The sequence below is a fragment of the Rosa rugosa genome, chromosome 2 (genome assembly GCF_958449725.1).
Source record: "Rosa rugosa chromosome 2, drRosRugo1.1, whole genome shotgun sequence".
NCBI classification, from domain to species: domain Eukaryota; kingdom Viridiplantae; phylum Streptophyta; class Magnoliopsida; order Rosales; family Rosaceae; genus Rosa; species Rosa rugosa.
The window spans coordinates 27124979-27138572 of record NC_084821.1 but is presented as its reverse complement, the minus strand read 5'-3'; the positions used below and the strand labels follow the sequence as shown (position 1 = coordinate 27138572).

The 13594-nt window shown below is 36.1% G+C and overlaps 2 protein-coding genes and 1 long non-coding RNA gene across 4 annotated transcripts; 1 reads left to right on the top strand and 2 right to left on the bottom strand.

Moving 5' to 3' along the window:
- Nucleotides 1-294: 294 nt before the first annotated feature.
- LOC133731914 (uncharacterized) lies at nucleotides 295-811 on the bottom strand. The gene is made up of 3 exons (XR_009856852.1): nucleotides 723-811; nucleotides 504-626; nucleotides 295-400 (listed from the first exon to the last, which is right to left on the bottom strand). It is a non-coding gene; the product is annotated as an uncharacterized LOC133731914 (long non-coding RNA).
- A 4951-nt stretch (nucleotides 812-5762) lies between these two features.
- Nucleotides 5763-8943, top strand: LOC133734224 (isoeugenol synthase 1-like). Its single transcript, XM_062161862.1, has 5 exons — nucleotides 5763-6015; nucleotides 7229-7363; nucleotides 7487-7715; nucleotides 7805-8008; nucleotides 8624-8943. The coding sequence occupies exons 1-5, from the start codon at nucleotides 5827-5829 to the stop codon at nucleotides 8818-8820; spliced, it is 954 nt and encodes a 317-aa protein (XP_062017846.1). The 5' UTR covers nucleotides 5763-5826; the 3' UTR covers nucleotides 8821-8943.
- A 125-nt stretch (nucleotides 8944-9068) lies between these two features.
- On the bottom strand, nucleotides 9069-11500 carry LOC133734225 (uncharacterized). Of its 2 annotated transcripts, none has more exons than XM_062161864.1 (3): nucleotides 11364-11500; nucleotides 9596-9695; nucleotides 9069-9516 (listed from the first exon to the last, which is right to left on the bottom strand). In XM_062161864.1, the coding sequence occupies exons 2-3, from the start codon at nucleotides 9687-9689 to the stop codon at nucleotides 9371-9373; spliced, it is 240 nt and encodes a 79-aa protein (XP_062017848.1). In that variant the 5' UTR covers nucleotides 9690-9695; nucleotides 11364-11500; the 3' UTR covers nucleotides 9069-9370. The 2 variants fall into 2 exon arrangements, with proteins under 2 accessions (XP_062017848.1, XP_062017847.1); XM_062161863.1 differs by lacking the exon at nucleotides 11364-11500 and adding an exon at nucleotides 10227-10265.
- Nucleotides 11501-13594: the final 2094 nt, after the last annotated feature.

Here is a 13594-nt window from a genome sequence, read left to right as displayed (position 1 = left end):
ACAATAATCTATGACTGGTTTGCTGGTATAAGGCGTTGATAAACTAAAGGAAGACGATACCATCGAATTTAATCCAATTTTCTGTAGTTAGATCCACATACCTTGAGATTCATTAGAGGCAAAGTTCCATTTTCATTACTTGCAACATCATGAGGAAGTAGGACTAACCATAAAGTCCTTCATTTGGTGATTAAATTAGGGTAAACTATTATGATTAACAAAAATGAATAGATGAAACGAATCACAAATGCAAAGCAAGAAAGAAAGAAGAATAGTTATTGGCTGACAGTAGCATAACATCCAATATTTGTTGCACAATCATTGGCACAATTATGCCAGAGAAGGAGTCACCACCAATGTAGAGCATATTTTCCAAATATGCAGGGTGTGCCTCCAGCCACTGCATGACAACACAAATTGTCAAATTCAAAGCAGACTACTCATTGAATCTGTGGAATAAATACCACTTGTTTTCTTACAAACAGATTGTATGACATGCATACCTTCTGCAGAAATTCATAGCTTTGTGCAACATATTTATAGTCATCCATAACATGACCGCTTTGAGTTTTTGAGTAGCAGAATCCAGCACCAACAGGTGCATCTATGTATATCATGCTGACGTCCTGAAAAAAAATAATCATCCAGATGTAACAGAGAGGTTTGTATGAAGGAAACTACTTAAAATAAGATAAAGTTGACAAGCTTTTACAATACAGTACCTTTGTCCATCGAAATGGATTGTCAAGAACTGCTGGTAGGCTCCCATTGTAATTTCCAAACTTAAAAGTTACTGGACCTGTCCAAATTATCTAGTCAAAGAAAATCCCAATGGCAAAACCAAGGGTATTTTCTTAAGTCCTAATGAGTGTTGCATCAAAAACATGAAACTCAGAAACGACTGAAAAACCAGTTCACGAAAACACTGAAAAATCATTTATGAAAATAAATTCCTAGCCTGAGTGCTCTAATTTTGTCCTGTAATTAGTTTGATAGGTTTTGGAAAATGACTTAGAATCCGCATAGGTCTAAACCAAGCAAATCGGGGACACAATTTCCAGAAATCAACCCAAACCATTACACAGACAACCATATCTGTTATTATATCTGCTTAACAGATATGCCTTCAATTAAGAATAGCAGAGATTTCGTGTCACCCATGTAAGGATGGGTCCAATCCAAATCTCACAAAAATTACAATCTTGATGAATTTCAACACTCACCTTGATGATATCGATGGGTTGAATGACGCAGGTAGCGAGCATACCGGAGGCTCTACCATTGATGAAGGTCGTTCGCGTGGTCGCTGGGCTGGTGGTGCTGCGAGGCACATGCAAAATTGGTGCGATGGCGGCGCTGGAGCTCCTCAATGGCATCGTGAAGGGGGTCGGAGGCATCTAGGGACAGAGGCTAGGTTGGAGGTTTGGGGAGAGACGACGGCGACGACGTTGCTGAGAGCATGAGAGTCTCGGTGGGAAGAGATGCACATCGAGAGAGAGAGAGAGGTCAACTGAAAAATAGAGGCGGGCCGAGCAAAATTGCAGTGCGAATATGTGTGGGAAGAAAAAGTGGGAAGTTTAACTTTCGACCAAAAAATTAGGCGGGCTGAGCAAATTATTGAACCCTAAAATTCAGACAACATCAATATCAATTTCAGTACATTGTCTGAAACAAAGTCACACAATAGACAACTAAAAAACTGTTGTGTGAATCAAAACAATCAGACGACATATTTTTCAACCATTGTATTAAGAGTAATTGCACAACAGAGAAGTACTAACTGTTGTGTGATTAAAAACAATCAGACAACATCTTTTATCCACCATTGTGTTAATCAACCTTGGACAACATCACATAATAACTGTTGTCTGAATTAATTCATTCAGACAACATCAAAAAAATCAACCATTGTCTGAAATGCTATTGCACAAGAGCAAAAAAAAAAACTGTTGTTGGATTCGAAAACTTAGACAACAGAATATTTCTTGCTGTCGTCTGAATAATTCAGACGACAGTTAAAATGTTTGCTGTCGTCTGATATGTGTTGTCTGATTCCGAAATTGGTGTAGTGAACATAGAATTTATCGATGGAAAAGTAGTAAACTAAAGTCTCATCTTGAATTTAGAGAAAATAAAATCAAAGTTCAAATCATCTTTTAGTTCATGTCCATAGGTGCTTCAAACAGCCCCCCTAACTAATAAAAACCTAGTTACTCATAAAAGAAAATAAAGAATAATAGGAAGAAGTCGCAGAAATGGCCACCGGGAAGAGAGAGAGGTTTCCTTCATCTTTCTTGTTGTGTATAGGAAATCCAAAACCTAAAAACATTAGAGTTAGCGTGCTTAGGTGGAATTTTCCTATTAGCTCTTGAACTTGATGACTCATTCCAACCATTCACATCGCGCCAATTGTCCATATTAAATTGGAATATGAAGAATGAACTCGTCCTCGGGCTTTCTGGTGTGATTTGGGCATCGAAACATAAATTTCCTTCAAAACTCATACTCACGTGTAGGTTGACCTTCTTATACTAAATAGGCCATAATTTCTTCTAGAAAAATGATATTAACAAACCGTAAAAAGATCTGGAAACTGCACATCTAAGTCTTTCCATCAATATAAAGATCACCATCTGGGTTGTTCTGAGTTGGTCTCAGTGCTCTGCCAAAGTTGACTGATCTGCACAGACAGATTTGCCGATTTTGCCTTTGAATCCCTATTTTGCTTCTTTTCTTCTTCTTTGCTCTAAAATACCTACAAAACAAATAAACAAAGTAGATAACTAGAAAATACAATAAACTAATAAAGAAAGTATAGAAATTAACGTTATTACCACGAGCTCGTCATGGGACGAGTTCTCTTCCTAGCATCGTTCTCTTTCCGAAAAGCTATAGCAATCACAATTCTAACATTAATTATTCATAAATCTCCATTATTATCATTTATTTACATCAAATCTATTTCAATTTTCCAAAAAAAAAATAATAATAATTCAATGAACAGTAAATCGGACTAGTCAAGAAATTGAACGGGTGGAAACCCATGTCCAGTGGCAGTGAACAGTTTCTTGACTGGTCGACTCCTTGACTTTTCGTCCTTGACATTTCTTGACTACGGATGAACTTGCTCTAATGCCAGCAAAAAAAAAAAAAAAAATCACTTACGCATGCATGGTGGTACCACCATTCTTAGTTTTCAACCCCGAGAATTTAATAAGGTACGTAGCTCTAGCTAGCTCGTGCTTTTATATATGGTACCACAAAATTCACTCAATTTGAATGAAAATATATGGAGTGACAGACCAGTTATATAAGTAGGCCTCATAGTACATATGAGTAATACATTGCTTCAAAATATGTGGCCACCATTCTTGTAGCATTCACCTACGTACTGCTTCAAATTTAATTGCATTCATTCGTCATTATTAATAAGGCTGGATCAGTGATGCTCCAACGTCTGGCATATATATGCTTGTTCGCAAACAATAATACCATCGATCACCAAACAGGTATGGCTGGAGAAAAGAGCAAGATACTGATAATTGGGAGCACCGGCCATCTAGGGCCAGTACATGGTGAAGGCAAGCGTTTCTTTGGGACATCCAACCTACGCTTATGAGCGACCAATCAAACCTACCACCGATTCTTCAAAGCTTCAGTTGCACAAGGAGTTTGAAGCCATGGGACTCACTCTTTTTCAAGTAAAATTAATTATTATCTTTCTCTCTTCATCTGTCTTTGTTTTCCTCATGTAAATTAGTAGTTTGAAGCCCTCCAAAAGTTCCAATTAATAAACCTTCTGCCCTACTCTGCAAACCGGAGTTTTCCACAGCTATATTTTACTTTTTTGCTGAACTGAATAGTAGAAAACCCAAAACATAATAGTCAGGACTAGAGAGATTAATTTTGTACAAAACTCCAGTGTTTTTCATAAATTTCATGTTTTACTCCATTCCATACGCGTTTACATAACAATGTTTTGGCAAGCTCTAAGAGTATGAAACCTAACCTCCTAATTTTTCTTCTTTTCATGTTAAGATAGATTTAATAACAGCTCAAGAGTATCATAAGGTTAAGAGTAGGTGGTATGGCCCCATTTTGTTAAAGCCTATAGTCAGGACGTTGTGAGGATTGCTTGTTGGTTTTCCATCCTACAGGTTCGTGTACTATTGCAGGAAAAAAAAATAAAAACACGACTATGGTGCAAACTCATGTACCAAAAATTGATTTTCTGAATAGGAATTTTCTGGTTGATGGCATGCCATTTACTTTTAAATCCTCTATTCCAACTGTTGTTACTGTTTCACCATTTGTGAATCTGAAAGATATTCGTAAGGCCAAAAGGTCTATTGTGCTTCGTGAGCCTAACACAAGAAAAGACAATGGTTTAGCTATTGTGCCTGTTGAAGTGCAGTTGCCCAACAAGAGAGGTAGACGTACTCCTACCCCTTCACCTCAGAAAGTTCAAACCCCAATTCTGATTGATGAAAACAAAGGACAAGTGGCTCAACCAAAGAAGCTCAAGATGCCTGAATTCACCACCAAATTTACTGCAAAATCTTTGGGGCTTCAGGAAACTCCATGAGGTTTAATGGTGCCAATTGAGGCTACAGAGACAAAGAAGAAAAGGGGGCGTCCTCTTGGAGCCGGAAATAAACCCACAAAAGACCACAATTGTGTGCATTGGCAAAGGGAGGCTTAAGTCAAAAGTATTTTTTGTAAGCCTAGTTGTTTGTTTAGTTTTTTGGCAAGCTCTTGAATAATTGACCGTTTGTGACAGTGAATGGTACCGGGTGTCCTTATGGACTGTTTGTAAGTGTCGTTCTGGCCGTTCTATTAATGGAATTTATTTGAACTAAAAAAAAAAAAACAATATTGTACGTTGCATTTTTGCATAACAATGTTAGCTTCCTTTTTTTTTCTTTTTTCTTTTTTTGTAACTACCTGACTTGGTATATTTCTTATATATATGAGCAATTACTGTGCACAAAACAACCCCTAACAGATGAATGATCATGTACCGATTTTGGAAATTAGCCTAATTAACTGTGGAAAATATGTGGCTACTGTTTACAGTATATCTGTCAACCATATACTTGGGTCGAAGTTAATTGAAAGATTGGCACTGTATGACTGTATCACATACTTGTCTATACTGTTGTTATTATAATACTTGCATGTACATTGCTTCCGCATGCCTTCATTTACATTTTAAAATGTAATTTGTCAAGTTTGTAACTTTATTCATGCTCTCATTTGTTCATTTAAATCAAAATAATTCAGTGTCCTTAAGTTGTTCGAAATCAAACGGGGATGTGAACAGAGCCGAAACTGCTGGGCTACGGCCAGCAGTGGTAGTGGAGGTAGACTTTTCAAAGGCAGCAAGGTTGGTAAACAACTTGAATGAAGTTTGATGGGCGGAGGAACTGTAAAAGTACTGGAGGATATCAAAGTCGCTAACGCAATGAAAAAAAAAAAAAAAGTCACTTATGCATGGTGGTACCACCATTCTAAGTTTTCAACCCCGAGAATTTAATAAGGTACGTAGCTCCAGTGCTTTTATATATGGTACCACAAAGTTTACTCAATTTGAATGAAAATATATGGACTGACAGACCAATTATATAAGTAGGCCTCATAGTACATATGAGTGATTTCATTGCTTCAAAATATGTGGCCACAATTCTTGTAGCACTCACCTACGTACTTCTTCAAATTTAATTGCATTCATTCGTCATTATTAATAAGGCTGGATCAGTGATGCTTCAACGTCTGGCATATATATGCTTGTTCACAAACAATAATACCATCGATCACCAAACAGGTATGGCTGGAGAAAAGAGCAAGATACTGATAATTGGAAGCACTGGCCATCTAGGCCAGTACATGGTGAAGGCAAGCGTTTCTTTGGGACATCCAACCTACGCTTATGTGCGACCAATCAAGCCTACCACCGATTCTTCAAAGCTTCAGTTGCACAAGGAGTTTGAAGCCATGGGACTCACTCTTTTTCAAGTAAAATTAATTATTAATAATAAATTTAGTATCCTTCTCTCTTCATCTGTCTTTGTTTTCCTCATGTAAATTAGTAGTTTGAAGCCCTCCAAAAGTTCCAATTAATAAACCTTCTGCCCTACTCTGCAAACCGGAGTTTTCCGCAGCTATATTTTACTTTTTTGCTGAACTGAATAGTAGAAAACCCAAAACATAACATATAGTCAGGACTAGAGAGATTAATTTTGTACAAAACTCCAGTGTTTTTCATAAATTTCATGTTTTACTCCATCCCATACGCGCTGACATAAACAATGTTCTAGTTAGTTTTACTTTCTTTTTCTTTTTCTTTAACAACTTATCAAGATTATTAATGTAGATCGACTTCACTCTTGAGTGTCTTAATTTGTTTCCTTGTGACTTCATTCATGGCCTCAGGATCAATTTAGAGTTATGCGAGACAAGCTATGGTACTTGTGGGTATCTCATACACTCATTTACTATTATTTGAACAAAAAATTACAATTATTTGAACCAAAATTAGAACATTGAGAACAAAAGTTAGTATATTCATTTACACTATTTACATATAGTTAAACAAAAATTACAACATTGACATCGAATTTGTTCAAAAGCTTGTAACAATGTCGTAAGAGGTGTAATTACCATTATTAGAACTAAGATTACAACATTGACAACGAATTTGTTCAAAAGCTTGTAACAATGTCGTAAGAGGTGTAATTACCATTATTAGAACTAAGATTACACAAAATAGGACTCAACATTACCACTTTGACAACAAATTTGTTGTCACTTTTGTAAATGTGGGTATGAGATACCCATAAGTATACTAGAATTTTCCGAGTTATGTGCGATAAACAGAAAATTGAATTGAAAGTTTAGTATGATAAAGGGGAGTATGAAAAAGTTGTTGCCTCAAACGGTAAGTGGAAGGCATTATTTGTCTTGGGTAGACAGATTATCCTCTCTTTGCCAAAAAAAAAAAAAACAAAAAAAAAAAGGACTGATTATCCCTTAGACAACAACTGGTATGCCTTTTTTATTTCTCGTTCCATATTGTGAAAATAAACAATAATAGTATTCTCTCAGTTCTTGGCTAAATATAATCAGTTGTAGTGTTACTTAGGATAATTTCTCTGTATATATGTGTGTATATACATAAATTGATCCCATTAATTTTGTTGATCCCATTAATTTTGTGGTATGCAAACAGGGTGAACTGGATGATCATGAAAAGCTAGTGCGGGCACTTAAACTAGTTGACATTGTAATTTCTACTTTGGCTATTCCTCAACATCTTGAACAGCTCAAAATTATCGAGGCTATCAAAGAAGCTGGAAATATAAAGGTCATCGATTAATTAATATCCCCTCCTTAATCTTTGGTTTTATGAAAAGCTAGCTACAATATAACTTAAATTGATGGTTTCCATTATTGATCTAACTAGCATTACATACCATTGTAAAACCAGAGATTCTTTCCTTCAGAATTCGGATTTGAAGCAGATAGAGCAAGTGGGCTGCCACCTTTAGAGGCTATACATGTGAATAGAAGGAAGATTAGAAGGGCAACAGAAGCAGCAGGAATTTCCTACACTTACGTGTCTGCAAACACTTTTGCTTCTTACTTTGTTGATTATTTACTTCACCCTCATGAGAAACGCGAGGAAGTAATTGTTTATGGCAGTGGTGAAGCTAAGGGTACTAAGCTCAAGTCCAGCTTGCTATATTCCAATGTCGGATATGATTTACCAACTCTAATAGTGTTGTAATCTAATTTTGATGTCTAGCCGTTTTAAACTATGAGGAAGATGTGGCAGCTTACACCATAAGAGCAGCAACAGATCCGACGGCAGCCAACCGGATCGTGATTTGTAGACCGCAAGGAAACATTGTATCTCAGTTGGAGTTGATATCAGCATGGGAGAAAAAGACAGGACGCACTCTTAAAAGGATCCATGTCCCAGAACAAGAAACTATAGAGCTCTCTAAGAGTATGAAACCTAACCTCCTAATTTTTCTTCTTTTCATGTTAAGATAGATTTAATAACAGCTCAAGAGTATCATAAGGTTAAGAGTAGGTGGTATGGCCTCATTCAAACTTTGTTGTGAGAAAACTGAACTCCAAGCCTACGAAAAAGTTAATGACATCATTATGCAAATGGGGTCGAAAAAGCCATAGAAACCAAGATACTTTCCAACATCCTCCCACTATGAAAATACTAGTAAAAATAAAACTAAAGCCTTCAACATACCTGCTTATTTATATGGTGGATGATAGAAAGAGAACTTCTATGTTATGGAGGACAGTGCCAGAGAATTCGCCGTGAGAGGGGAATTGAGTTTACTGAGGAAATGAGTATTTAAGGTGGAATTAAGCTTAAACAATGGTTAGCTTCATATAATACAAAGCTAAAGGTGGAATGAGGATATCAGGATAAACAATGGTTAGCTCCATGGAATGCTCGTAATTCTTATATTTCGCATGTGTTTATGTTTGTATGCCTCAATGGGGATTGTATTGGACCATATATACAAAATTGAAAAACAACATCTTTGTGGTAACTAATTATTTATTTTCCTGTGCTTCGTTTAATTATTGCTTGCAGCCCTCCCTCACCCAGACAACGTACGTGTATCGATCCTTCACAGCATATTCATCAAGGGGGAACAGATGAACTTTGAACTCACAGACAACGACCTCGAGGCCTCCAAGTTATATCCCGATTACAAGAACACTTCCATTGATAGCTACCTTGACATTTGCTTGGTTGATCCTCCCAGGATCAAATTAGCAGCGTTGTAATCAGTTTTTATGGCATTTGGTGGAAGAATTGATATGCGCTTTATTGCTTATTTGGATTTTGTAATCATAATCCTAGAACAGGCTAAGAGTTATAATTTTATTGATATTGTAATTCACTTTTAAGAATAACTCTATATATTTTGTAATTCCAGCAAGGGTAACCTTCAAACTAATTAAATTTGTCGAGACGGCATGAATCAAGAGATGAAACAGCATGTCATCGGAAAAAAAGAGATGAAACAGCAGCATTCAGGAGCATACTCTTCTTTAATCAATACATTTTGGATAAAAACACTAAAACAAGAGCACCACCCAGATGTGTTATCAGGACCTTGCATTTTGAATTTTGAATAAAGGGCCAATTCTAAATAACCACAAAACAAAAAGGAAATTTGTCACAAAAATTGCCAGCCATGGTTTGATAGACCTTCAACCACGCCAGAAACAAGAATAACAGGCCAGTCTTACAGAAACTTATTAGAATGACTTGGTCGATAAGGGAAAGACACTCATCTCATCAACTTATATGCCCAAGGTAAAACCCTTTTCACTATTCTGACTGAGATTTGACAATGAAATTCTGGCGACTGATGGGGTTCATGACAACAGGAGGTCCTGCAGTGCGAGGCCAGGCCTGGAATTTCTTGTCAGTTTCTTCCCACCATCCCTTGTTTGAAACAGTTCCAGGAGTGGTACCTGTTTATCACATCAAGAATGTTAGGTCTGAATAGAAATTATACCATGAAAAATTTCATCAAACTCCTCCATCACTTACCTCCAAATATCTTTTTGTCAGAAATAGTGGTGTCACAAACATATGCAACTCCAAAGGTTGCCAGGAGAGATCCGATGATGTACTTTCCTGACATTTTCAACTGCAATAATCAAGAACATCAAGATATGCAATAAGGAAAAGAAGAAATGCTCGAGCAAAAGCCGGTTTTTCAAAATATATTGTGATTTTTATAGATTAACAAAATAAACAGTGACATAATGGAGATATCAAGTAGAACAGATTTTTATGACAATGTTGGTGATTTAAAGTGTTTCCCTCTTTACAAATCAGCTATACCCTGTAATATATACAGGATCAAAGGCTGTATCAAATACTAATCTGAAGAATTATGAATATTGGTCAAACCAGCATCAGAGACTATCACTATAAACAAATAGAAATTTTGACAATCAAATGACAACAGAATTCTGATTAAGATAATCTTTCTAGTTATGAATAAGATCTAACTTATACTCCTCATATTCATATACAGCATCAACAAGAAATGATACAAAATCTTAGACCAACTGGATAGGACTTCAATGGCCAGCTTTAGTGTTGTTCAACATAAACATATGAGCAACATAAGCCATATTCAAAGCTACAAAGTTAAGGCTAGAAAGAACAAAACCAAGGTTATATTAGAGGTTCGCATGACCACATGAAGAGCAAAAGAGCGATTTTCATAACTATTTTATTAACAGCTCGATAAGTACTTTTAAAATCTTCTTATATAAATTCTGGACAGATTACTTGAGTCAATTGAGGATCACCTAATCCGACCAGGCTGCTATTTTCAGATGCACGTCAGTAGAATTTGAATGGTCACAATACAAGCAAGCATGTGGTTAGATTACGTGGGATTCACATACTGTTGGGCTGTCCCTTACCCTACATGTTCTCATTACCCGTACCAGATTAACACCAATAGAAACAGACATTTCTGTGCAGGCCATTTCAAAAGGAAAGGGATTTTAGAAACAGAATTTGGTTAACCACCAATTGCAATCCAGAAGGATAAGGATTCCAGCCGTCATACCAATCCCATGTTATTAACTTTTAGCATCCTTCGGGAGCATATATATATATATACGCATAAGGGAATCCATAATTATCGAGAACCAGAAACTTGACAGTCCCTTCATAGCTTTTCCTCTACCTTGGGTTTTCTTCCAACATTTTTCTTCTTATTATCTCACTATATACAACATCCTATAGCACCTTTCTCATTAAAAGCATATTGCATCACATATTAATAGCATCAAGTGAATTGTCGATACATTCGTCTTTCAATATAATCCACATCAAAGCATAATCACCCCACAGGTGATTGATTTCCAAATCATTCCTCCCCAAAAACTACATCCATTAGAGACCAGAGACTTAATACATAAGAGACCCAAGTTTTTTATCTTCAATCAGAAACCCAAAACTATAGTTTACTGTTCTAATAAAACAATGATATTGATTACATCTATACCTTCAAGAAATGAGAGAATGAATGCAGTTCCGTAAAACTGAAATTCAAGTTTTGGGGCACTGTTCTCATATTTCTAACCTAAAATTAAGAAGCAGGGGGTACCCAGATGAATCTGATACAAACGCAATCGCATACTATTACAAAATACAAACCAGAAATTTATGAATCTGAGAAAATCGTAAACATAGTAAGCAAAACCCTATATCTCATTAGCAAAAATCTAGAGAGAGCATGAAAGCGAGAAATGTAAAGCGTGAGGTTGTTGGATTGAGAGAATGAAAAACTCACATGAACTGGAGAAATCAAAGCGAGAAGCAAATGGCGACGACCAAACTTGTGAGACGGAGAATGGTAAAGCCGGTAATTGGAAGCACAATATAATCGAGCTAGAGAATGGGCCAGCCCAGTTGACCCTATTTTCAGACCCTTTTTTTTTTTTTTTTTTTTAATTTCTGAATTATAATAATATATGGGGGATTTGATAATTTTGTCTAAATATTGGTTGCAATGTTAAAGAATGTCACTTTTAGAGTTTTTGTTAGGAAAAGACTTTTAAGATTTTTTTTTTTTTTTTTTTATAAATGTTTTTCACATCCTAAAGAAAATGGAAGAGATGATGAATCTCTTTTTTGAAAAGAAGATAAGTTTATTTTTTTAAAAAGTAAAGTCTTTCGTCTTGTTGCGTCGGCCACCATTCAAGTCTCCATCATAGTTTTAAGAAAGTAAAGTTTTTGTCCTTTTGCGTCAGCAACCACTCATTTCTCTATCATGTTAGTGACATTGTGGAGTTCTTTGTCAGCAAAGGTGACTGATGAGTTTGGACCACTATTTGCAGCTTCATAATTTTCCTCATATTCAAAGTCTGAATCAGAGAGAATCTGATATTTTCCTTCCTGTTCAATATTCTCTGGCCATGTAGTGGTGGCTAGTGTACAATCCACTTCTTTTCTTAATAATGCTGCGAAAAAGTCACAACTTTCTGGAGAAGGATGATTGTAACAGGTAACCATTATCTCTTCTCCACTTGCCAAAAGGCTTGAGTCATAGTCATTTAAGACTAATTTCTTGATACTTTCTATGGTCATGGCTTTCATGCATGGGATGCTTTGATTTGGTTTTCCATTATTTCCCACAATGGCGAGTTTACATACAGGGCCTCAGATAATCTTGACATGGTGGTATGGAGAAATGTAATTGATATGTCCATTTACCATTGTCCACTCTGGAGTAGTTGATACGAATTTTAATCTCAGAATGCACCTATCAGGTCTAATATGCTTAACGGTTTCAGATATAATATTTGGAAGCCCTGTTAGATCTTCATTGAATTTTGTCCAAAGATTGTGAACAAAACCATTTTCAATGAGCCACAATTTGTGTTTCTGAGGATTTTCAGCTTGAACCTCAACTACATATCTCCCATAATATAGGCCAGGGACCACAAATAATGTTTAAGGGAGACAATTTCTATATCCAATTCCTCCTATAAGATTATAGAAATGAAACCATTGAGATTCTTTGAACGCTAAAACAGCAACTTTAGCACTTTCTGGGTTTTCAAGATATGATATCTTGGGATTGTCAACTGAAGCAGTTTTCTCTTTTGTACGAGATCCATACAATTCTTCTGTCAAAACATCAAGGAATTTAAGCATATAATTTTCATTACTTTCATAGAAAGCACTTAGAATATTATCTAAAATAACTTTCTGTTTGAAAGCCAAGTTTCTGTCTGTTCCGTGTACAGGTTTCTGTAAAACCTTTAACAGTTGATTATGCTCACTTTTTCTTCCCAGAGCTGCAGGTTGGTTTTCCTAAAAAGGGTTTCGCCTACTTTTTGGCAAAGCAGTGGCCATCAATGGACTTAATATGCTTTACCATCTGCTGTTTGAGACAGGCTAGCCGATTCTTTACCTTGAGATCGATCAGTTATGGTGCAGGGATAGAGTCATTGTTCTAATCAGGATCTTGTTTTGGCAATCTGATTCTTTCAGTAGCATGACTCGTGTTTGGTCTGTCATATGATACTATGTATTGGTAGCCTGGTCCGTCATGCAAAGGTCCTATTGTTTTGTCACCATCCTTGTATCTTTTCCAAAGACTTTTTTCTTCAAATTCTGGTTTTTTGCTTGGCGGATTGCGTCTTTCATCTCTGTTGAACATGGCCATCTCTCTTGTTAGCACGTCAGGAAAATAATTCATGTCACCTACAACCATTTCAACATCATATTCATATTGAGTTAAAAACATCTGCCATCTAAGAACTCTTCCTCTATCATCAGCATCAGTTAACTTGTAATTTTTGAAGTTTTTAACTCTTTTGTTATCAGTTCTAATTAAAAACTTATTCCTTAAGAATGTTTCTGCACCCTTAATGGATTTGATTAGAGCAACGACTTCCTTGTTTCCAGTAGAATAATTTAATTTTGCGGGATTCCTTGTCTCTGGTAGAATAATTTAATTTTGCAGGATTAGATTTTCCAGATAAGAATTTACAAATCTTTTCATGATTTGTATCT

What these genes read in the sequence shown, in the direction of transcription:
- LOC133734224 (XM_062161862.1), top strand. Translation starts at nt 5,827, where the DNA reads ATGGCTGGAGAAAAGAGCAAGATACTGATAATTGGAAGCACTGGCCAT. An exon ending in TGGGACTCACTCTTTTTCAA is followed by an intron (nt 6,016 to 7,228) that starts GTAAAATTAATT and finishes GTATGCAAACAG; the next exon opens with GGTGAACTGGATGATCATGA. An exon ending in TGGCAGTGGTGAAGCTAAGG is followed by an intron (nt 7,716 to 7,804) that starts GTACTAAGCTCA and finishes TTTGATGTCTAG; the next exon opens with CCGTTTTAAACTATGAGGAA.
- LOC133734225 (XM_062161863.1), bottom strand. Translation starts at nt 10,250, where the DNA reads ATGCGAACCTCTAATATAACCTTG. An exon ending in GAACCTCTAATATAACCTTG is followed by an intron (nt 9,696 to 10,226) that starts GTTTTGTTCTTT and finishes TGATTATTGCAG; the next exon opens with TTGAAAATGTCAGGAAAGTA. An exon ending in TGACAAAAAGATATTTGGAG is followed by an intron (nt 9,517 to 9,595) that starts GTAAGTGATGGA and finishes TGTGATAAACAG; the next exon opens with GTACCACTCCTGGAACTGTT.